We start from the raw sequence: 25,541 nt of genomic DNA, 5'->3' as shown, positions 1-25,541 counted from the left end.
CGGTGGTCTTCTTCGCAGTAGTCGACTTCTAGGTCGTTGTCTGCTACGATCTGAGTTATCATTTAGAGAGACTGGCCGACTGGTGGGGAGTTGCTGCCTTAGTGTCACTCTCTCTATCATTTTTTTTTCCGAAATTATGATTTTTTTAACCTCAAATGTAATTTAATAATACAATATTAATGTTAGATTGTGCTTGGTCCAATACAAGGTACACATAAATAGGTCATAGAAGAACTCAAGAACTCGACTACTACACTACCGTTCTAAACAACGGGTTTGTACACTCTTCCAATCATATTAAAGGATCTTCATTTTCTATTGTCTTTAATATATAATCAACAGTCGTTGTCTTTTCATGCATGTAGAACATATAAAACAACCGTATCTAGCTCAGACTAGCTCCACACTGTATCATTAACGTGTCTCCGTTGTTGGATTTAGGATCGCCATTCCCTCGGGCCGCGATCTCTTCGTTGTTACCTTGGTCTGAAGGTCATCATATATGCTCCCCCTTTTCTCTCTCCGCCGTCTCTTCTTCCCTTCAAGGTAAGAACATTGACTTCCTATATATATATATGTATGAGTATACAAAGCTACAATCTTGTATGCATTTGGAGCAGGATGGATATCTGATATAAGATGAAATTTACGTAACAAATGAACTTGCTATACCGGTTGCTAATCTATATGCACGGAAAGAAGTGGGTTCTTTCGAATAACTTCGTGTTTATTGATTGGTGCAATTTGTAGCTAATTGGAAACCTAGATAGTTAATTTTGTATAGATATGTAATTTTGTGATTCATTTATTTTTATTTTTATGAAGGATGGATGGATGGATTATAACTCATAGTTGTTGTGAAAGATCTTTGTCAAAATTGAATTGTTCTTGTGGTGTTCTTGGCTATATTTGACAGGATATGAGCCATGGATTTTGGGCAAAGTCGATTTGGGGGAAAATAAAAACTGAATTTAATTAGAATGCTGTAAAGTTAGATATTAAGTTCCATTTGAGTATGTTAAATCCTGAACTAATTTAATTACAAATCATAAATTGAAAGTTCTTAATACCATATGTTTTGTGTAGGGAAAATTCTACATTAGGTTAAACCCGTCAAGTAGCATTAGTGTTTTGATTATCCATGGAGACTGGTGATTTGATTGCTCTCCCTACCTCAAGCAATTCTGATGGTGGAACTGGAAATGAAGTCATTGCTAATCCTGGTTTTGAGCACATTGATGTAGGAACTGATAACTTAGGAAGTGGAAATGGAGATGGAGAAATTTTACCTACTGCTGATACAAGCAGCATTCTCAATTTCAATTCTTTAGATGTTAATTCTGGAACGAATGAGACCATGGCAGTTGCAGAAAATGTTGATCTTGCCTGCAATATAACACAGTCTAAAAATGCTAGGCTAATATCGTTGCTTGATACTTCTGACAATGGAAAACTTGATTTATCTGAAGCACTTGCTGAAAATGGTTGTCGGACTGCTAAAGAAGGCAGTCTTAAGAGAGATGGATGTGCTATCAGCTATGATGAAGGAGAAGAAAGTAGTATCCTGTGTATTTTTGTATGTCTTGACTCCATATTGCTGCAAATGTATAGGAGTTCATATAATATTATGTCGAATGAGCATTTACTTTCTGACTTCAAATTATGATAGGTTATTTAGCACAAGGGTTATTTTTTTTGTCCATAATATAATATCCCAGATATCTCTAGTGTCAAGAAAGCCAAAATTGTTCAACCACAACCTTCAGTGAATGTAGCAAATAGTTCCCTAACAAGGTATGACTTCTGGGCTCTTCTTCCTTTACCATGAAAATTTGTTATTGATGCACAAATCCATAATTGGTACTTCCTTAATCTTGTGGTGGGCAACTTTTATTAATCAATCATTTTTTTAATAGAGAAAGTAAAGAGAAGGTTGAGGAACTACTGCAGACATGTTCACAATTGCATGATCAGAATTGCTCTTCATTGCTTGTAAGCTGATGTATCCCTTGAAGTTAATCTATAGCGGTTTATTTTGTTCATTATCTATATAATGCCTTAGATTTTTTTCACCAATCCATAGAAATTCAGAACAAGATGATGTACAAAGTATTTGCATTATATAAGGACATAAGGTTCATTTTCTTGAAGGTTTTTTTTCTTTAAATTGAGACAGAGTTGTTAAAATAAGGAACTTTGATGGCTTATTTTGTTCTTTATCTATGTCATGCTATAGATTTTCCCACCGATCCATAGAAATTCAAGACAAGGTGATATTCACAGCATTTGCATTATATAAGGGTGTAAGTTTGATTTTCTTGAAGGTTGTTCAGTTAAATAAGGGTGTAAGTTTCATTTTCTTGAAGGCTGTTAGTTAGATTGAGGCAGAGTTAAAATCAGGAATTTTGTCCCATGAGCATTCAAATCATCAACAAAATACCAAATATCCATTTAAAAATATTAAATATAGAGTTCGTCATTTAATCCAAACGATCCACTTATTCATCCAACAAGATTTCTTTCAAATAACCTAGATTATTCCAGATAACCCTACATCAAAGAAGTTCTTACTTTGGCTTCCAACTTTATGTCCTTCTACCTTAGCTTGTTACTAACAGATATGAAACACATAATTTCATTATTTTTTATCCATTTACACAACTAAAGCAGAATCAATGTTACCACCTTTACCACTTTAGGGTTAAAAATAGGAATCTTTCTCAAACTTTGAGAATTTGCAAGAATATGGTTTCTTGGTAAATCAACCTGCAGAAACACATGAGTAGTGTTGCATTTGTCTAAGTGCAATTATTTTAGTGATGAAACTGTTTAAAATAACAAAAATTCTTAGGAATGTTTTGTATACCTTTAAACACTACACCTTTAGATGATTAATTTTGAACCCATTCTCAGTGTGAGTTATTGCATACTGTAATGGAAATATAGAATTTATTGCTTAGGAAAAAGGTATAGATTACGCATGATAGATTGCATATTAATAATGATAGGGATCTGTAATCTGTGCATTGCAATAATATGCCGAGTAGAAAGTTGTGATTAATAAATATTTGTACCTCAATGATCGTTGCCCTGAACGAATATCTGATGATCAACTCTAAACTATAATTTCAGTTCCAAGCAATTCAAAGAAACTCAGGAAGGTTGTGAAACATGTATTATTCATAGATTGTTTAAATGCTTATTTGAGTTACCCTATATGAGAGTCCAACACCCAGAGACCTATCTGTACTGATAGCAACTCGCAGTATGGGTCTAGCTTATTGATACATTCTAGAAAACATATGTCTTCCTATTGAAAGGGGTGGAGTCACTTAAACATTTATTGTCTCTATTTTTATTTGGGTAGTTTGGGTAAGCCAAATCTAATCCAACCCAAAACCAACCCAACCCAACCCAACCCAACCCAACCCAACCCAACCCAACCCAACTGGAATTGTCTTACTCAAAATGCTCAGTTCGGTTTGGGGATCTGATTTACCCGTTATTTGCTCACCCCTAGTTATACCCAGTTCATTCTTGTATGATAATGATGGTAATAAAGCATTTAGACCTCCATAGTGTTTACTCTAGATGGTCTCCAGCATCAATATGGATTAGAGAGAAATGTTGGGTAGACAGATAAGGAATTTTAGGAAATACATTTAGAGTATGTTTCGCAAAGTGACATTCTTCATAATGACATGAATTTGGATCTTTATTGATGAAGAGTATTAAATTCTGCTCTCATACCATGCAACAACCAGAAAGTAGTATTGGAATGGAAATTTAGATTATTTCAGTTCTGTATATATATACATTACAAGGAATTGAATCACTATTTACATAAATATAATCATTATAATTTAGGAAAATCAAATCTCCATAATTGATATCTATAATTAAGAGATTTACGGTTAAGGTTGATTGTGTACCATATTTTCCTTGATTCCAATTTGTCTACTACTTAATATGGTTGGAATTCACACTAATTGACAATAGCATCAATAATCAATTATCTACAATCTTGTTCTGCATTGTATGTTCAGATGGGTGTAGCAACTGATTCTCCAGTAAACTCATCCAGTAGCGATGACTTTGCTGCACTGCTGGACGCTGAGTTAGATACTGCGTCTGATACATCACCCGATCGTGAAGATAGTGATGCAGATGAGGATGAGGATACATTGTCTTCTGAATCCATTAGGTGTCTGGATGTCAAGTTTTCTGTTGCCTCTATCCTGTTGTTTTATGATAAAAATAACATTTCTGGTGTCTTTGTGACAAGTTAGCCTAAATTGGAACTTAATATCTATTTAGTGTTAAGAGGCGCAAGGTGGAGGCATCTGTTGACGTGGAGGAAATTGGGACATCATCTTCATGCCAAATTACAGAGAATAGTTCTGGTGAATTTCTAATTTACTTTGATACATTTTCTTTTAACAGCTCATGCTAAATTGTGTTTCTATATTGTTGTTTTTTATGCTGAAGTTTCTGTCAAGACGGATATATGCACACATCCTGGTGTTTTTGGAGGAATGTGTATTGCATGTGGGCAAAGGGTGGACGTTGAGGAAGGCCATGTATCACTTCGTTATATACACAAGGTATGTATGCGCTTTAGAAACAAGCATGAGCATTGTGTTGGTGACCTGTAAAATAGGGTTTATGTTTGTTCTAATGTTACATTGTTAATAGCATGTACTAGTTGTATATATTATTGTTTTTTGATTAGAGGGATTAGATGAGGTACAAGTTGTATGTTTTTTTACAGTTTTTCATTGGTAAAGAGTAAAAGCATGTAGTATAAGTAGTAAAAGACATTTTTACCCTTTTATTAAAATAAAGTTAGAATTTTATTTTTAGATGTCCTGGTTTAGTATTATTAATTATTAATAATGTTTTAATTTATATAGTTATTAATTATTTCTTGAAACACTTGCCTTGCAATTCTTTCTTTTATTTATTGTATATTTTTAGATACTTACTTTAAACTTTATCTAATTACTCTTTTACATAAGTTATGAAATCGCATTTATATGAGTACATATTGTTTCTCATTTATTTTATTCCTATCAAAATACAATATAATAAAATTAGACACTTGTAAATCGAAACAATTATTACCAGTTTTCATTCAAGACTCTTCATTTCATAAAGCAAATTTCCGAACAATTTTAGCAAAAAAATTCCAAACTAACTGCCCCATTACTGCAGAAAAGGGTGATAGTGGAATTCCTAGTATATATGAGGCATCATATATGCTTTATATAAGCTTGTAACAAACATGGGGGAAAGGGGAATACAAGCTTGTACCCCTCCCCGGACACAACTTGTACCTTTGTACTGTGAGTCTGTGAGTAATGAGTATGGAGAAATGAAACTGTGAATATGGAAAAAGGAAAACCATAAACATATATTTATTACTATAGGAATATTTGTACTATCCCCACAGTCGCTCTGACACCCCTAACCAAATGATGCCAAGTATATTGTGCAAGAAGATATGCTTTTCTTAACATATATGAAGTTTGTTAGGTCAGCTGCATGTGGAAAGTTTCAATTTTATTTGTCAGCTTCTTGAAGTTATTTGAAACTTTTATTTTCATGATAAAATTGGTGGTAGGCACTAACCTTCAAAGATGATGAGATAACCCGAGTATGCAATAGAGATTTGAAGAATCTGTTTCGGCAAAAAAAGCTGTACCTGGTCCTTGATTTAGATCACACCCTTCTCAATTCAACCCGATTTATGGATGTTACATCGGAGGAGCAGTACTTGATGGGCCAAATAGATTCCCTGCAAGGTAGGTCCAAATTTTATGCACACATTTTCTTTGGTTGTCAACCTATGTCATTAACTATTGCATTGATTTATGTGGATTATCTGGATTAAACCAAATATACGAACATACCATCTTTAATCACTTCTTCCATCAAATCATCAAATGAAATACCAAAATTCCCTCTTCTTTATAACATTTCAAAATATTAAATGCTAAGATGACAGCTTAGTTTATGCTGAGGATGATTAAGATAAGATGACGGTTTGTCAATTTAGCTTGGTGTGATTCTTTGTAGTTGAATGCTTATAATTGTAATTGCAATCCATGGGGTCATCAGGCCTGATGTTGATGCTTTTTCTAGTTCCCTTTCTTCTTCCCTTTCCTCTTTCTCTTACTTTTTCAGTTGTTTGTAACTAAAGACGTCACCTCCGTGACAAGTTTATTAAATCATAATTTATTTATATTTTAAAAGAATTATATACTAAAAGATATTTTATCCTTTAGAATAAATCAATCTTTATCAAACAATATATTTTTTTCAAATAAATCAGTTAATTTAAAAAAAACAAAGCAAACCAGTCCTGTGTTTGTTGTAAGTGGGACATTGTTTTTCATTTAGCTGTCTTGACTAGAAGTTTATCATGGCCCCATGTGGATTTTTTTTTTTTATTTTGGTTTCTTAAAATAAAAAAAATGTTTGAAAACTTGGATCAAAATACTGACTATAAATGTTTACAGTGTAAACAAATTTAAAAAATGTTTGCAAATGGGGCTACATGTCCTGATAGGCATATAGATAGCTAATTCCTGAAAAGGAATGTTCCCATTCTTTTTTCATACATTTTAGTTCTTCATAATGATATTTGCATATTTATTTGTTGTGGGGGCACTTATTGTTGTCCAATTATATAGAAAGCAGATTTTATCTAGTCCTGTTAAGTAGCTGACAAGAAAACTAAAGTGTTCCTTACACTTTCAAATGCAAGGAGATGTAGCAATTTGGTATCTGCATTTCTTTTTTATATGCAACTATATATCTGCATGGTCAGTCAGTTATTGTGCTCGAGTTATGGATTGAAGATGCAACTTCAAAGAAAAATAAAAACTGAGTTGAATTTGAGGAATCAATGAATCTAAGTCTTGGTCAAGTGAAGCTGTTTCATTTGGTAATGTACATTAACCAAGTGATATATTTTTTGCGTTTGGTTAACAAAGTAAACAAGTTATTTTCTGACATAAGAAAGGGTTTTCCCCTCTCTTTTGGAAGTTTTTTGATAATTTTATTTGATATTTGGTATCCTCCTCCATGATATGGATCTTTCTTTATATTGCTATTAGAGGTGATTAAGTACAAATCTCAAGTAGGGGTGTCTTCTAGGCATTATTATAGATGTATTTGTGTTGCATTTTCTAACCTTGTTGTTTTCTTGTAATGATATTGAAACATTATGGTAGATATACCGAAGGGCAGCCTGTTTAAACTGGATTCCATGCACATGTTGACCAAGTTGAGGCCTTTTATTCGTACTTTTTTGGAAGAATTGAGTCCCTTGTTTGAAATGTACATATACACCATGGGGGAAAGGGCCTATGCATTACAAATGGCAAGTCTGCTTGACCCAACAAAAACATACTTTGGTACAAGAGTGATTGCCAATGATGATTGCACTCGGAAGCATCAGAAGGGTTTGGATGTGGTGGTTGGACAAGAAAGTGCTACCCTTATTCTTGATGATACAGAAGTGGTTGGTTGTTCATATGCTATTTGTTTCTAGGTTCATACGTCAGCTAAACTATATACCCACATGGAACACTTATTGATTTTGTATTTGGATCCAGATACAAAAATGTTTGGAAACTAAATTTAGTCAGAAGATAGATTCCAAAATTTATAAGTGTTTTCCAAATGGGGCATATTAATTTTCTATTATCACTAGTTCAAGGATAATATGAGAGCTCTAATGTTTCCTTCCATCTGCATATTTCTTTCTTTTCTTTTGTGATGATTTTAGGTATGGGGAAAGCACAAGGAGAATCTGATACTGATGGAAAGATATCATTTCTTCGCCTCCAGTTGCCGACAATTTGGTTATAGCTCCAAGTCTCTCTCTCAGCAGAGGAGTGATGAAAGTGAGACTGATGGAGCTCTTGCCTCGGTTCTTAAAGTTCTTAAGCGGATTCATGGTTTGTTCTTCGCTGAGGTACTTTTGTGTTTCCCTTTCATTTTTGTCCTTCCTTTGAATTCAGAACTGAAGTACTTTTGTAAATCCTCTTGTCACTGATTCCAACTTCATTACAGGAAACTGAAGTGGGTTCATCAGAGATCATCCCGCTGGACAGCAAAGATGTAAGACAGGTAAAAGATTTTGCTTGACCATACAACTTTTTTGTGATAACTTTTCTCACTTTGAAAATGGTAAGTTGAATGACATTTGAGCTTATTTGGAAATTTTTATTTTGTCACGATCTCTTGCATGCACAATCACAAACTTATTAGAAAATTGCCACCAAGGTAAAATTGAAAGTGATCTTTTATTTTGTTTGTCTTTTATTTTGGATCATGCTATAGATTATAGTGTATTTTTTACTTCATTTGGTATCAAAATCATGATCCAGGTTATTTTCTAGATCTTCTCAATCATGATCCAAATTATTTTCCACCTCATTGTATGTTTTCACAAACATAACAAATGTAGATTTTTCCGGATCATGATCCAGTTAATTTTCTTGATCATTGTGATTTTTTTTGTTCGTGGTTTATTTTTTTGTTTTTGGATCATCTTCTAGATTATAGTGTAGTTTTTGGTATAAAATTCATGATCAAGATTTCTATGGATCTTTTTAATCATAATGCAATTTTATTTTAAAATTTGTGATTTTTATAGATTTTGCCAGGTCATGGTCCAAATTATTTTCTAAATCATGACCATATTTTTTTTTGCATCATTGTGAGTTTTGACAAATTTTCGGATGTTAAAATAGGCATTCAACACTTCTTTCTTTCATCCATTTGAGGTGTTGCATTCTAGACATTTAATTATCTTGTTATTTCTTCACAATTTGTTACACTATTCAAAGTGTGAAAAAATAATGATTGATTATACCTGTTAGGTTCTGAAAACAGTTCGGACTGAAGTTTTAAAGGGGTGCAAAGTGGTCTTCAGCCGTGTATTCCCAAATAATGTTATTGCAGAAAATCAACATCTCTGGAAAATGGCAGATAAACTAGGAGCCGTTTGTTCAACAGAAATTGATTCGTCTGTAACCCACTTAGTCGCAACAGATGCTGGAACTGACAAATCGCACTGGGCAATTAAGGAGAAGAAGTTTGTTGTGACCCCACAGTGGATAGAAGCTGCCAATTACTTCTGGTTCAGACCACCTGAAGAAAACTTTCCAGTTAACCAAAAAAAGACAAAACATGTTGAGCCAATAATCATCTGTTGTCCCTTTCTTATTAAGTGGCTATTGTGTGCTATTTGATTTACTTTTTCATTTCTTCATATTACAGGTCTAACTTAAACAGAAAGCCTAATTTAGAAGTTCTTGCCTGAAATTCTCAGTTGGCAACATCAACAGTTCAAAGTGCGTCTTTCAGTGCAAGAAACTGTAAATAGAGGTATTGTTTGTTTGGGAATTAACTGTAACGAAACAATACTGATAACATATTGTTCTTGACAATGACTTTGAATATTTTATATTAGAAAAAGAAACATTTAAACATATTTTTGTAGCCCATCATGTGAGATTTGGGTGTAGAAGAAGAAAAAACTAATATTTTTGTTGTGGAAGTAGTAGTCACTAGTTTTGTTGGTGTAGAAGAAACTTGTAGTTATTTTTTTTCGAAAAGTCGTAGTAGTCACTTGCAAAATGTTCTAATGGTCATTTGTACATTTCATTGTTAGACATGCTATTATTATTTATTTTCAAGTTAAATGTATATTTCATTTTTTTTGTTTGTATAGGAATTTGGATCCCAATGTGAAACCATCAATAATTATAATGTGTTAGTCTATGTTCAGTTTTCTAAATGTGATTTATTTGAATTTACATCTGATTGATAAATTAACTGAAATACTGTTTTAATAAAAATCTTTGTAGACAGCTATTTCTTTGAGATGGGAAAATGTATCTAGCACTTGATAAAGTTTTTTTTTCTTCTATTTGCAAACAGCTATTCTTTAATGAAATTAAGATATAGCTTCAAAGTTCTTTTAAAAAATAGTTTCTAAATGAGTTTATTGTGTTGCTGTATAATTTAAGTAGACTTCTTTAATCTTTTAAAGGTAGCAAATAAAAAATTGTAATAATTTATGTTCTTTTAATATCTAAATACACTTTTAGGTATATACAAAATTAGTTTATAAGAGAATAATTGGAATTGATTTATTGGAAAAATATATAAATAAAATTATGTATTATTTGAATTAGGATTAGATATATATAATTGAATAATAATGATTGATCACATCATTAATACATTCCTGGTATGCGTAGACCATTAACTTCACTATTCACCCTTTAATATCTCTTTTCATATTTATATGAATGGACAGCTAAATAATTGGACTGTTTTATTTTAATTAATTTTTATTTTTAATTAAGGAGAATGAAAGTTACAACTTATATATTCTGTTTTCATCCAAAACCGCTTTCTAACCATAATTGGACTGTTTTATTTTAATTAATTTTTATTATTAATTAAGGAGAATGAAAGTTACAACTTATATCTTCTGTTTTCATCCAAAAACGCTTTCGAACCATTAGACTCTATTTTATTTCCGAGGTATAATACTCAATTTAAATAAATAAGTGTAAGATTTTTTATTAATTTATTTTAATTTTGTTAAGTTGTAACAAAATTTCTAATAACTAGTTAGGAGAAATACTCTTTAATTTCAATTTAATTTTTAAAATGGACAATTGAATATGGTGAGAGTTTTGTTAGATGAGTCTTAAATTATTTAGTTTTTACGATTTTAAATTTATGAAACTTGTTTTTATAATTTTATAAATAGTTTTGATTTTATATAATTTTTATAAGAAAAAAATAAATTTATATTTATAAATTATAAAAATATTATTATTTATTAAAATAAATGAATTAATATAATTAATTTTATAAATATAAATTTTTATATTGTTTATTTGTTATTATTATTTTTAATTAATTTTATATATTTTTAAAAATGATTTTTTATTTTAATTTTTTTTAAGTTGTAACAAAATTTCTAATAACTAGTTAGGAGAAATACTCTTTAATTTCAATTTAATTTTTAAAACGGACCATTTACAATTTTAGAATACAGTGAGAGTTTTGTTAGGTAAGTCTTAAATTAGTTAGTTTTTACGATTTTAAATTTATGAAATTTGTTTTTACAATTTTATAAATAGTTTTAATTTTATACAAATTTTATAAGAAAAAAATAAATTTATATTTATAAATTATAAAAATGTTATTATTTATTAAAATAAATGAATTAATATAATTAATTATATAAATATAATTTTTTATATTGTTTATTTGTCATTATTATTTTTAATTAATTATATATATTTTTTAAAATGATTTAAGTATAAAAATACTTAATTATATATAACTAACATTTTTTATCCTAAACTTTTAGCATTAAAAAAAAATTATTGACTTAACGAGCTCATAACTTATCACAATTTTAAATAATATCTTAATTTTAACTATATTGGTGAGCAGACCATCATTGTATGTTTCGTGCTTTTTAACCAGTTTTGAGTGCATTATATATGAGCATATCTTAGGGATGTTCAACAATTCAGTTTTTGGGTTATTCGAGTTTTCTATTCGAGTTTTTTGAATTTTTTTTAGTCAAAACCGAACAGAATTCGAATAAATTCTATTTAAATCAAATCAAATTTGAATTTGATTTTTTGGTTTGTATAATTCGAATTCGAACATTTATTTATTGCAAAATCGAATTCGAATTATTATAATTAAAACAAAATTTGATTTTTTTAATTAAATTATAAAAAACAATTAAACTAACATAAAAAATAAATTACATAAGTTATTTCATCATAAACATCCACCATAAAATACTTATACAACTTATTCAACTTATAAAATATGTTAATAATTAAATAAGAGATAATAAAAAATCACTTTGTTCAAAAATTTTAAACTCCTCCATATTTTTTTCTATGTTTATTGGAGATTCAAAAGAACAAATCTAATTTTATCCATATATCAATTGATATGATTGGCTTTATCGATAGAGACGGGGTCTGACTATTGATGAAGACTTATGAAAAACGGTTTTAAAAGAAATAATGTTAGGGATTTAATTCACTTTGTATTCTACGCAAATACTTGTAAACACTTGAAACAGATTCAATGCATAATTGTTTACTTGGGTTTGAAGCTCAAGATGAAAGATGAAAAGATGACAGAAATGAAGAACACAACAGTTTGTTTATAGATGTTCGAAGAAACTCTCATACGTCACCCCTTCTTCCAACCACCGGAAGGATTCACTATAATATGATTCGAATCAAATACAGTTTACACACACTTAGCTCACTATTGAACAGAACACACTCTGTTCAATATACAATATGAAGAATATCACTCAGCTAAAGGTGTTTTTGATTCTAGCTCTCTCTTGATTCACACACAGTACAATCAGAAAAACAGCTTCACAATAAAAGGCTTGATTTCTCTCTCTGGAATATCAGATTGCTTGTTGGTTCAGTTCGCATTCGATTGATTGACAGATTGTCCGTTGTCCTTGAGATTTGATAAATACTAGGCAGAGACTAACGGTCGAATCTTTAAAATGATACGTGACACTCTTCCATTGGAAAGCCTCCATTGTACACAGCAGGTTCTAAGCACAAGAATCGTGGTCGTACACCACTGGTAGTGCGCCGAATATTCCATCAGAGATGTACCTACAAAACAAGTAATATGAGGAAAATTCTCTTATGTGGCATTCGTTGGTTAGTTGCATATAGCTATTGTACTAATCTTCACTATAAAGTGGAGCAGGAGTAGGGTACAGCTATAGCACGTGGGTAGGCGGGTGCTAGCTTCAAGCATACTGCTTAAGATGAGCATTAGACGTATTTCAATTAGACGCCTTTGTCTAATGAAATCAAACATCTCCGTCTAAGAGCAGAATCCATTAGACCGCCTGGTCTAATGGGATTAGACTTGCGTCTAATTACAATCACTTCAGACTAATCTGAAGGAATTAGACTCACGTTTAACCTTACTAATTAGACTATACGTCTAATTATCCAATAACCATTAGACTGCACGTCTAACTCCACTGAGTTAGACTACACGTCTAATTCCGGTTCTACTTCAGACTTGTCTAAAGGAGTTAGACTCACGTCTAACCTTCACTAATTAGACTAAACGTCTAATTATACACAAACCATTAGACTGCATGTCTAACTCCGCTGAGTTAGACTGCACGTCTAATTCCGGTTCTACTTCAAACTTGTCTGAAGGAGTTAGACTCACGTCTAACCTTCACATTCCAATAGACTGCACGTCTAACTCCGCTGAGTTAGACTGCACGTCTAATTCTGTGAATTCATTAGACTGCATGTCTAACTCCGTATACATTAGACTACACGTCTAATTCCGTATAAATTGAACTACACGTCTAATTCCAAATACATTAGACTGCACGTCTAACTCCGCTGAGTTAGACTACACGTCTAATTCTGAGATCTATTAGATTGCACGTCTAACTTCATGAGTTAGACTGCACGTCTAATTCTGTGCATTCATTAGACTGTACGTCTAACTCCGCTGAGTTAGACTACACGTCTAATTCTATGCATCTAATGCCAAAATCGGTCTAATGACCCTCATTAGAGCCAAGTCTTATGAAATATGATTTCGATACACCTGCATCAAAACTCATAAGTCATTTCATCATCAAAATCTCAATGGTTAAATTATTTCAACACTTAGTCAAAATAATTTGACCCAACAATTTCCCCATTTTTGATGAAGAAATTGAAAACCTACATATGTATATACCAAAATATGCATTCATCACATAAATAAACAAACCCTTGTTCACTTACATCAAACTTCCAAAAACTAATATTCAGAATATTATCAAAGAAACATTGTTTGAAAGACATAAACAGAGTAGAAGAAAAGAAATTACTGTTCTTCCCTTTTTACTCGAGGATCGGTTGGGCTCATGTCTTGGCCGATTAACATGTTGAGAAAAGGAGGAAAGCTGCGACCACCACGACCGCTTCCACTTGATCTACCACCACGATCACCATCACTGGCACGACCTCCTTGATCAACACCAGATAGCCTACTACGACCACCACCACTACTTCTGCCTCCACGATCACCACCGCTCCGACCTCCACCTCTCTTGGATGGCCTAGGATTATCATCGTTGCTTGGAGCTCGTCTGGATCTAGTGCCGGTTAACACACCGTCACTTCTTCTACTTGATTCGCCTTGGGTGATTCGAGGTTGATCTCTTTCAGCATTAGCTTTTGCGTTCTCCTTTGCATGAAACTTCCTTGCAATAGAGTCAGCAAATTCCTGTCGTTCACTATCATTTCTTCTTAAACAACCTTGAATTTCCACCATCTGATTCTTCACCAGACTGAATTCATCCAAAGTCTTCCTATGATGGTCATCATTGATGTGCCTTTCAATGTCCATCATTTCAGATTGACCGCTGAAGAGATTCTTTTCAAACTTGAAGAAGTTTAAATTTGAGACGTGAGTCTCATACGTGTTCTTCTTCAGAGTGTTATCCAATTCAGTAAGAACTTTGATAACTTCGGCAAAATCCTTTCTTTCTTCTTCCTGGGTGTTCAAGGCCTTTATCATGCTCTTCTGAAGAGATGAGAGCACAGACTTCAAAGACTTTAACAGCTTGTTACTTTCAGCAGAGGATTCTTCATTTGATGAATTCTCTTAAGACTCTACTGCCATACTCTGAATTGGCTCAAAGTGAGTATGAATCTGCATGAATTGCTCCGGTTGATTCTTCTCAGCTACCTTAACAACTTCATTCTGCTCCTCTTCTAATATTTCATTTTCAGCTCTCTAAAATCTCTCATAAAGATGACTAGAGTAGTGAAGAGGAATGTTGACATTTTCATTAACACTTCTGTTAGATAAAAATAGACCGGTTAATAGAACTTAACACAAACAAACTTCCTATGTAGGAACAGACAATGAACCGGACCGGTCAAATCACTCAACCGATTAAGAAACTCCACCGATCAAGAAATTAAACCGACCAGAAACATGACCGCACAAGAAAGTCAAGATCGGTCAAAATAGAAGGCCGGAAACATCAGACAGTCGGTCATTTAGAAGCCAAAGAAAAACCGGAAGTCATCCGGTTAACATCCATAACTGACCAGTATAAAAAGATACTTCGGGTATCTGTTGAGAATGATGCCAAAGGAACAGACTGAACATTGCCATATTCATACAAGTCTGAGGAAAGTCTGCAGGCTACAGAAAACTGTCCTACAAGATCTTTCCACTTCAGGATAAATCAGAAAGACAATCTTCTAAGTACAGACAACTGTCTAACCGACAGTTGCCATATTAAGTAAAAGACAAACCTAGCCGGTTTGACCTACATACTAGAAGACTAGACCGCCAGGTCTGAAAAGTTGACCGCCAGGTCTGAATCACTGATCCTCTGCTCAACCAATCAAATTCAAGGAAATGAAATGTGACCGTTGGCACATTTCATCTATAAAAGGAGGAGCTGAAGAGGAGTAAATGTGGGACACAATGGACAATTAATGTACAAGTGATAAGATTGTGCTCTATCTCTAGAAAGCTTAAGTGCTAAATTGAAGTGTGTATTTACAATTTTGGTTAAAATTGTACGGGTGTTATCGAGTAGGAAATAAGTCTCGATCGGATTGTGTTTGTGTATTCCTTAGTGAATATCCTTCTCGCGGTTTCGAGAGGAAGGGGTGACGTAGGAGTTTTATCTCCGAACATCCATAAAAACTTGTCTTGTTATTTACTTTCCGCCTGATTTACTTTATAACCGATCTGTACTAACCTACTTATACCGCCTTGACCGACTTTACATTACCTAAACCGAATTACTAAGTCACAAAACCGACCCAACAATCTCCAAACCTATCCTATTCAAAACCGGTTCTGCCTATCTTGTGAGTGTGCTGCTTCAACTTGAAACAAACCACTTCCGCGCTTGAACCTGGTTCAAGGGTTTGTGACAGTTTGTGTAGTATTGAAACCCCGGTATTAATCTTTAACCGGATTAATCACCACCCTTTGAGTGAGACGCGCTAACCGGTCCAACCCTGGTCCTCCAACCGCGACCTAGATCCTAACAATTGGTATCAGAGCAGTTAGTTTCAATACTCAAGCAAGCATGTCTTTTGATAGGCCCCCAATGCTAGAAGGTGATGACTTTGACAACTGGAAGGCACAAATGCATCTGCACTTAATCACCATGGATGACGAAATGCAGTTCATCATAGCAGAAGGACCGATAATCATTGACAAGGATAGAAAGGACTGGACAACTGAAGATAGGAGAAGAAACAATCTGGATAACCATGCCAGAAACCGCATCTCCAACGGTGTGGACAGAAACACGTACTGCAAGATCAGAGACTGCAAAACCGCAAAGGAAACATGGGAAACGGTTATTTAGATTCATGAGGGAAATGAAAGAACCAAGGAAAACAAGATAATGGTGGATACTCAGAAGTTTGAAAACATCAAGATGAGTCCATGAGAAACAATGAGATAATACAGTGACCGGTTCACAGGTGTGATAGATGAGCTAGCAACCCTTGGCAAGAGGTATGACAACAAGGAAGTTATCATGAAAGCGCTAAGATCTCTTCCAAGTGCATGGGATATAAAGACAATGGTGATGAGTGAATCAAACTGCCTAAGCAAGTTGAAACTACATGATATATTCGAAGATCTTAAGGCGTATGAGTTTGAAATGAGATCTAGGACTGAAGAAGAAGTTTCAGCTTCAACCTCAACCAGAGCACTAATCACATCCACAGAACCTGTTGCACCTACACCGATCAGAACCGCTGAACAGTTCACCGAAGATGCCATGGCAATGCTTGCACAGAAATTTGGGAGGTTCATGAAAAGAAGTCAACCAACAAACAACTACAACTATGGTGATAAATCAAATGTAAGATGCTATAACTGCAACTGTTTGGGACATTTCAAGTGGGAATGCAGAAAACTGAGGAGAGATGACCGGAAACCGGATAATCAAAATAACCGAAATAACTACCAACAAACCGGTGAAGGAAGTGAGGTTCAGAAAGCACTGATAGCCGATGATGGAGGAAGCTTATGGGCTCACAGTGACAGTGATGATGAACTCACATGCCTCATGGAAAATGAGGAACAGGTATTTGACTCTCCTTGTGAAGAATTTACTAAAGATGAGTTATATAATGCATTGAATGATATGGTAGCAGAGTATAAGAACCTACTAACTCTATTACCTAAGCAACCCAACTTTAGAGCGGACCTTAGAGTACCCACCCTGACCGAATCAAAGATCATACAACCTAATGAAATCCCTACCTTAGAAACCGAGTTAGTGCCTGAACCATCCTCTGAAACCGAACAGCTCAATGAGCTAGTCCAAGAGTTGACCGAGGAAGAAAATGCCCGACTCCAGTATAGATTGGCCGCATGGAATAGATCTAGTAAAATTGTAAGAAAAATGTGTAGTTATAAAAGACACCCTACTTGCATGTTTGGTCTAGGTTACAAAAACAATAGATCCCAAAGCCAAAAACACTTAGACAAAGTAAGGCTCACAAAGGATGATCTTCCCTTTGTAAGTTTTATAAGAAGTTCCTTAACCGCTGAAGAGGAACTAACTGCTTACTATACGGAAGATAAACTAACATACGTAGGTCCAACCGATTCTGAGAAATGGCTTCACCCTGAGAAAAAGAAAGCCAACCTATTCAAAAATAGGCAAGTCGTCTCACAACCGCATAGGACAAACCAAAAATCATCCCCACACAAGGCCTTCTTAGGAAAACAGAAAGATTCAAAACCGAGTGCAAGAAAAGTAGTTAAGACATTAACCAGGAAAACTGTCCGGTTTGTCAAGGTCTGGATACCCAAGGGACTAATCGCCTGTGGACCCAAGTAAATGTGGGTACCAAATAGTTGTAAATATGTACATTTTGCAGGATTTAAAGAAACGGCTAGGAAACTCTGAATGGTACTTGGATAGTGGTTGCTCCAGGCATATGACCGGGAACAACAATCTTCTAACCGACATCAGAATAGAAACCAGTGCATTAATCACCTTTGGTGACAACTCAAAAGGTAGAACTGTGGGAAAGGGTAAGATTGTCCATGGTAACTTGACAATTGATAATGTACTCTTAGTTGAAAACCTACGTTTTAACTTGCTAAGTATTAGTCAAATGTGTGATGCTGGATACACTGTAGAATTTCTTAAACATGCATGCTTAGTTAAGAACTCTCAAGGTATTACACTACTAACCGGAAATAGGTTAGGAAACATCTACAAAGTAGATTGAAATAATAAAGTAGAATATCCTATATGCATGATAGCCAAGACCGATCAAACCTGGCTGTGGCATAAAAGACTAAACCATCTAAACATGAAAACCTTAAACTATATTCGCGGTAAAAAGTTAGTTGAAGGAGTTCCTGACATAGTACTTAATAAGGATAAGGTTTGTTCAGCATGTCAAATGGGTAAACAAACTAGGTCAACCTTTAAGAGTAAAGGACACATTCAATCTAACCGATTCTTAGATCTTCTTCACATGGATTTATTTGGACCAATTCAGGTCATCAGCCTAGGAGGTATGCTTTACACTATGGTAGTTGTTGATGACTACTCTAGATATACATGGGTAATATTTCTGCCATCCAAACGTGAAACCACATCAAATTTGATCACACTACTTAAACGTTTGCAAAATGAAAAATCAACACGCATAAATAGCATTAGAAGTGATAGAGGTACCGAATTTACAAACAGTGCTTTAACCACATTTCTTGATGAATCCGGTATTAGACACGAGTTGTCTAGTGCTAGGACTCCTCAACAAAACGGCCTGGCCGAGAGAAGAAACCGAACTCTCAAGGAAGCCGCACGGTCTATGATAGCCGACTCGGGTATTGCTCAGAAATTCTGGGCTGAGGCTATCAATACTGCATGTTACACACAAAACCGGTCTTTAATTAACAAGTTTCACAACAAAACACCTTATGAGGTATATTTTGATAGAGTTCCTAACCTCAGGTATCTTAAGATTTTCGGTTGTAAATGCTATATTCACATAAATGGTAAAACCTATCTATCTGCTTTCGATGCAAAATCTGATACTGGGATCATGTTAGGTTACTCAGCAGTGAGTAAAGCATATAGAGTGTATAACAATAGAACCTTAACTATGGAGGAATCACTTCATGTTGTTTTTGATGAATCGGTTGAAAGCAACACTGCATCATGCTTTGATCTACATAACAGATTGAAAAATAACAATATCCATTCTGATAGTGAAGATGAAATTCTGGTTTTCAGGCGGTTTGTCCATGACCAAATGGGTAATGATGAAACCCAGCCGGATCAAGCTGTCCCACGACAGGAAGTTGACACTTCGGTCCAAACCGAGGAAATCGGTCGGTCTGACACCCCTACTCAGCCTACCGATATGTCTAGCCTTGATCAAGTAAACGGTAATTTGGTAGACATCCCTGAACCGAACCTCAAAAGGAACACTAAGCATCCTCCTGAGCTAATCATAGGTGACCCTTCAGAACCTGTTCGAACTAGGCGTCAAATCCTGGAGGAATACTTCAATTTTGCCTTTATATCCCAGATTGAGCCGAAAAGAGTGGATGAAGCATTGTCAGATCCGGATTGTATATTGGGAATACAAGAAGAGTTAAACCAGTTTGAGAGTAACAAGGTCTGGTACCTAGTCCCTAGACCGAAAGATCAACCGGTCATAGGAACAAGATGGGTATTTAGAAATAAACTCAATGAAGACGGTTTGGTCACGAGGAACAAAGCCAGATTAGTGGCACAAGGATACAAACAGGAAGAAGGCATTGATTTTGAAGAATCATTTGCCCCTGTAGCTAGGATTGATGCTATTAGGATTTTTCTATCTTTTGTTGCATTCAAGAATTTTAAGGTTTTCCAAATGGACGTCAAAAGTGCATTTTTGAATGGTGACCTACGCGAAGAGGTATATGTTGAACAACCACCAGGCTTCAAAAATGCTGAACTACCCAACCATGTATACCGGTTAAACAAAGCTTTATACGGTCTAAAGCAAGCTCCTAGAGCCTGGTATGACACACTAACCGCATTCTTGTTAAAACATGATTTCACCATCGGTTCGGTGGACAAAACATTATTTAAGTTTGAGAAAAAGGAACATATCCTACTTGTTCAAATTTATGTAGATGATATCATCTTCGGTTCAACCGATCCTAAGCTATGTGATAAATTCTCAACCCTGATGACTAACAAATTTGAAATGAGTATGATGGGAGAATTAAGTTTCTTCCTAGGTCTTCAGGTTAAGCAACAAAGAAGGAACTTTCATTAGCCAACCCAAGTACACTAAAGAACTGTTAAAGAAATTTGGGATGGATACATGCTCCTCAGCCACTACTCCAATGAGCTCATCGGTCAAATTGGACAAAGATGATGAGGGTCAAGCAGTAGACCTGACCGCTTACCGAGGCATCATCGGTTCTCTTCTATACCTGACAGCAAGTAGACCGGATATTCTATTTGCAGTCGGTGTGTGTGGAAGATTCCAGGCCAATCCAAAACAGTCCCACTACACAGCCGCAAAGCGAATCTTGAAATACCTAAAGGGAACTCCTGACGTCGGCTTGTGGTATCCAAAGGACTCATCTTTTAACCTAACAAGTTACTCAGATGCAGACTATGCAGGTTGCAAGGTTGATAGAAAAAGCACCAGCGGAACATGCCAATTTCTAGGTGATCGGCTTGTTTCATGGCATAGCAAGAAACAAACATCAGTTGCCACATCAACCGCAAAAGCTGGATATCTGGCAGCCGGAAGCTGCTGTTCACAACTTTTTTGGATCCAACAACAACTGAAGGATTTCGGTATCATAGCCGAGGAATCTCCAATCTTCTGTGATAACACAAGTGCCATAGCAATCACCTACAACCCGGTTTTACACTATAGAACCAAGCACATTGATATAAGGCATCACTTTATCCGGGAACATGTCATGCTGAAGCATATCCGGCTGGAATACGTATCGACAGATCAACAAGTAGCCGATATCTTCACAAAGCCCCTGCAGGAAGCTAAGTTTTCTCAATTCAGACTCACACTCGGTTTGACCGATATTAATCAAATTATTTCTAAGGATGCTTAAAAAGGGAAATCGGTTCAGACAGACAAAACCGGTAGTTCCTCCTAAATTGTCGGATTTCAAATTTCCCAAGGTATCTATGGAAGAACTGCCTGGACTATCAGTTAGAGTAAACCGACCGGTCATTTAGTACATACACCAAATAACCGCATTGGGACGAGCAACTGATAACTGACCGGTTCGGAAATAGTTTACCTCAGATTATTTGGTCTTCGAACAAAAGTGGAATAATTACCTGCGTTTAAACTTATCTGTCCTGAAAAATTACCTTTTCAAAGTAAAATGGTCACACCTCAAAAGACGTGAAGATTTGATATCTTTCATGGTCCAGGTCTATGACCAACATCCTAGGCTGTAGACATGCTTATTTTATGCAAAACTCTTTATCCTATGGTTAATAGACATCATTACCTGTGATACACTGGATAATAGGATTCTCCCTCCACTAGTATATAAGTTAAGCAAACCTTAAACAAAACAATCACAAGATATAACTTATTCCCTCACTAAGACAAAATGTCTCAGTTTCCAAACATCCTTCAAGTGGATTTCAAATCCGCTCTAAGTAATGAACACTACGATGTCTTCAAGATGATCAAGTCACTTGAAGACACCAGCCTCCAGCACTTTTTGGATGACAAACATGTCATCTATCCGGAATCTGTCATGAAATTCTTCTACAATGCAAGGGTTTTTCGTGGAACTCCTCACTTTGACACACACATTCAATCAAAAGTAGGAGGGATTGTATTCGATTTCACCGAAAGCGACTTTGCAAGATGCTTTGACCTACCAAAGCAAGGGCTGACCGACCTTAATGTACCGGCTGAACTAAAATCCGAGATCTCCTTAGCCTTTGCCCGGTCAAATCAACCAGTTGATGACCACGGTGCCAAGTCACTATTGAAAGCTGAGTACCAGCTTCTTAACGACGTGATCGGTCGAGGCATCCTAGGAAGAGATGTGACTAACACTTATTGTACCGCTGCTTTCAACATCATGGCCGCGATAACCACGGGTACACCGGTCAACTAGTCAAAGGTGTTGTTCGACGTCCTAATCTGAATGATTGGCGTTCGAACAGTCGGCCTCGTTCCTCAACTAAGTTGTCTGCTTCTAGAGCTTGGGGTTCCTACATGTTGGGGCGAAGGGTTGAACCAAGCCCAGGTACTCACCAAGGAAGTCACCGACTTATTTTATGAGCGGTTTTAAAAGGCTTGGAAGAGGAGGAACCGCCACATCAACTCCAACGGTCACGTCAACTCCAGCGGATATTAAGTCACTCTTTCTTACAACCGGTCATTTTGCTGTACGCACCGGTTGTATCTTTGTTCAACTTCCTTCATGGTCATTTCGGCTCGGTTTATGTTATCTTCGGTTTCAATCGGTTACTTTTCTTATAACATCCGTCATTAATGAAAAGTAACGTTCAATTAATGAAGTAACTCCCAACTACTTGAGTAATTACTATCCAACTAACTTGGTTACTTTTCAACTAGATTCTTACCTTGAGCTCCGTAACTGGTCAAAAGTAATCTCTTCCCAATACGTTTTGAAAACATAAATATTCTCTTCACTAATAAGACAAAACTGATCTTCAACATTAAATGCTAATATTTTCTCTCCAAATTCGGATCTATATAAGGAGTCACCCTCTAATCAACCTAACACATCTCAAAACAAAATTTCTTGAACTCTCTCTCTCATAGCAAAGTTTGAATCATGCTGAGCCGAACTCTAGGCAACTTCCTGAGCATCGATTTCGATTCTTGTATGAAACATTGGGATCTAGAAACCAAGGAGGTCATGTTTGAATCTCTCATTGACACCGGTCTTCGCACCTTTCTCGAAGAATCCGGTCCCATACTCCTTGAGGATGTCAAGACCTTCTTCAGAAGTGCTTGAATAAGAGGAAACTACATTGTTTCCACAGTGAGAGATCACACTTTATGGTTGGATGAAGCCGAGTTTGCTCAAATGTTCAACCTACCCACAAAAGGGTTTTCCGACTTCCCAACCCGGGTGGGAAGTGCAGCGACCAATTACTCAGAATTCTTCTCCGGAACCGATGTACCGGTAGAGAACTACGGGCTGAAAAGCCGCCTTGCCCACCACATCCAACTCCTCTATGAGATCGTTAACCGATCTATCATCTGTCAATCTCCTAACCAACACTACTCGAAACGAATATTTGACATGATGATCTACATTTTTAGCAATACGCCTATCAACTGGTCATCGATCATTTTCTAGAACTTGAAAACCATGGTGCTGACCAAGAAAGGTCTCGGTTATGCTCCTCACATCAGTCGGCTCATTCTCAAGTACCGTCCATAATTTGGACCGGGCACACCGACATCTCCTTCAAACATCCTTGACGTGGATGGAGTGGAGAAAAAGCTTTCTAGGGTCGTTATCACATAAGTTATATTTTTTTTAATTTCTTATGTATTCCTATTTCTAAACCGATTCATGAATCGGTTTCTATCATGTACTCTTTCTTCAATAAAATTCTATTTCAGTTTCATAATCGGGTCAAAGGTTGCAAATTCAGGATATCCATCTAACTAACCGGTTGATATTAATAAACAACTTCGTCTTCATTGAAATATCCGGTCAAATTCATAAACCGCATCTTCGCGGTTAATAAATCACATTATTTAATAAACGGTTTTCAAAAGAACCGCTTGTTCAAAGGTTAAAGCAAAAGTCCACTCGAAATTTTTGGAGGGAAATTTCCCGCCCAAAAAACTCCCGCTCTTGGTTTCCCGCTTTGATTTGCCGCCTTTTTGTTTGCCGCCCTTGGTTTGCCGCCCAATACACTTGGATGGAAAGTTCCCGCCTAAAGGTGATGGGACGGTTCGCGACAGTTGGAATTCCAAACCGCACCTATAAATGGGGTCCTTAGTCATTTTATTTCATTATTACGCGATTCGACTTTCTCTCTCTAAGCTCTCAAACTCTCTCAAAGCGGTTATCTCTTGCTCTCTCGATTCAATCATCAACAATGGGTCGCGACTCTGCACTATTCAAACATATAGTCCAGGTCGACTTTGAAGAAATCCGAGAAAACAATTCGGCACCAGCAAAGCAAGCTCTATCCCGGATTTCCGAGTCCGGCCTCGAATACTTCCTAGGTGGTTCGTTTGTTCTATACAAGGAAGCGGTTGAGGAATTCTTTAAAACCGCATCACTCACCGGCAGAACAATAACCGCAACCGTCGGCGGTCAGCAGTTCGACCTAACCGAAGAGTCGGTTGCTGAAATCCTACACCTACCAACAGATGGACGCAACATTTCGACGGAACAAGATCGAGAAACTTTCGAGGCGGCTTGCCAAGTTCTCTCGGCAACCGTGGTTCCTGTAGAAGTCTCCGGAAAGAAATCATCACTTCGACCGGAATATATACCGCTATGTGACATCTTCACCAAGTCGGTCCAGGCGAGAGGGGAAATTTTGACAATCTCACCAAGGCAAAAATCAAGATGCTTTCCGGTTTACTAAACGGCATAAAAATTAACTGGGCGAAGGAGATCTTCAACAACCTAAAGGAAATGGTGATACCGGATTCCACCCGGTCATGGGGATACGCCATCCCACTCGGGAAAATTATGCTCCACTACAATATCAACACTAGGAAGGTCTCTAAAAGTGGCCGAAAGAAGATAGGTGCTAAAAAGGCAACTCCGGTAAAAGAGAAATCCGAAAGCAAGAAACCGATAGAATTCGCAGATCCGCCATCCGAAACGCAAAATGAGGACGATTCGGCCTCTAGTTCTGACCGAACCGCCTCACAGAATACCGAAGAAAATGAGTCCGGTAAAGAAAAAGGACCGATGAACGAGGACCAATCGGCCAGTCTTGAAAACGCCGATACCGGTGCAGAGGGCACTAAGGAAGAAAACGTTCCCGATAACACCCGGGAGATGGCCGAGAAAATCGTGCGCAGGATCATGGAGGAAATCCATCAGCAAGCCCAGGAGATATCCGACTTATTCTTACGGTGGTTCTAGTACCGGAATGAAATATTCTACAAACACATGCTACCGGGCCTAACCGCTGGACAGAAATTCGAAAGATTGATGGAGATGGAGGAGGAAGTCATCAACCTAACAAAAGGTCAGGATCCAAACGAAGCCTTGATCCGACACGCAATAGTGAAACCGCGTGCTCGGTTATAAAAGCTAGCCGAACATATTCGAAATCTAACAGAAAAGTATACTCCGGGAACACCGAATTCTCAACTACAACTCTTGGTGCTGGAGTTACTTGCGGTCAAGAAAGGAGAGTTCATCGACGAAGTGGCGCGGCTTGAAGCGGTGCCCGA

The 25,541-nt window shown here is 36.1% G+C and overlaps 2 protein-coding genes across 3 annotated transcripts; one reads left to right on the top strand and one right to left on the bottom strand.

Moving 5' to 3' along the window:
* Positions 1–257: 257 nt before the first annotated feature.
* On the top strand, positions 258–9,721 carry LOC124942054 (RNA polymerase II C-terminal domain phosphatase-like 4). Of its 2 annotated transcripts, XM_047482464.1 has the most exons (14): positions 258–274; positions 442–546; positions 1,087–1,559; positions 1,719–1,794; positions 1,917–1,992; positions 4,047–4,204; positions 4,318–4,403; positions 4,489–4,604; positions 5,624–5,804; positions 7,239–7,528; positions 7,796–7,984; positions 8,083–8,139; positions 8,895–9,206; positions 9,295–9,721. In XM_047482464.1, the coding sequence occupies exons 3-14, from the start codon at positions 1,142–1,144 to the stop codon at positions 9,298–9,300; spliced, it is 1,965 nt and encodes a 654-aa protein (XP_047338420.1). In that variant the 5' UTR covers positions 258–274; positions 442–546; positions 1,087–1,141; the 3' UTR covers positions 9,301–9,721. The 2 variants fall into 2 exon arrangements, with proteins under 2 accessions (XP_047338420.1, XP_047338419.1); XM_047482463.1 differs by lacking the exon at positions 258–274 and having other exon boundaries at positions 362–546.
* A 4,142-nt stretch (positions 9,722–13,863) lies between these two features.
* Positions 13,864–14,469, bottom strand: LOC124943569 (keratin, type II cytoskeletal 1-like). Its single transcript, XM_047484063.1, has 2 exons — positions 13,966–14,469; positions 13,864–13,878 (listed from the first exon to the last, which is right to left on the bottom strand). Exons 1-2 carry the CDS (start codon positions 14,467–14,469, stop codon positions 13,864–13,866), a joined length of 519 nt encoding a protein of 172 aa, XP_047340019.1.
* Between the last annotated feature and the right edge of the window lie 11,072 nt (positions 14,470–25,541).

This window comes from Impatiens glandulifera, chromosome 6 (assembly GCF_907164915.1).
Source record: "Impatiens glandulifera chromosome 6, dImpGla2.1, whole genome shotgun sequence".
Lineage (NCBI taxonomy): Eukaryota > Viridiplantae > Streptophyta > Magnoliopsida > Ericales > Balsaminaceae > Impatiens > Impatiens glandulifera.
This window is presented reverse-complemented; position numbering and strand designations above follow the sequence as displayed.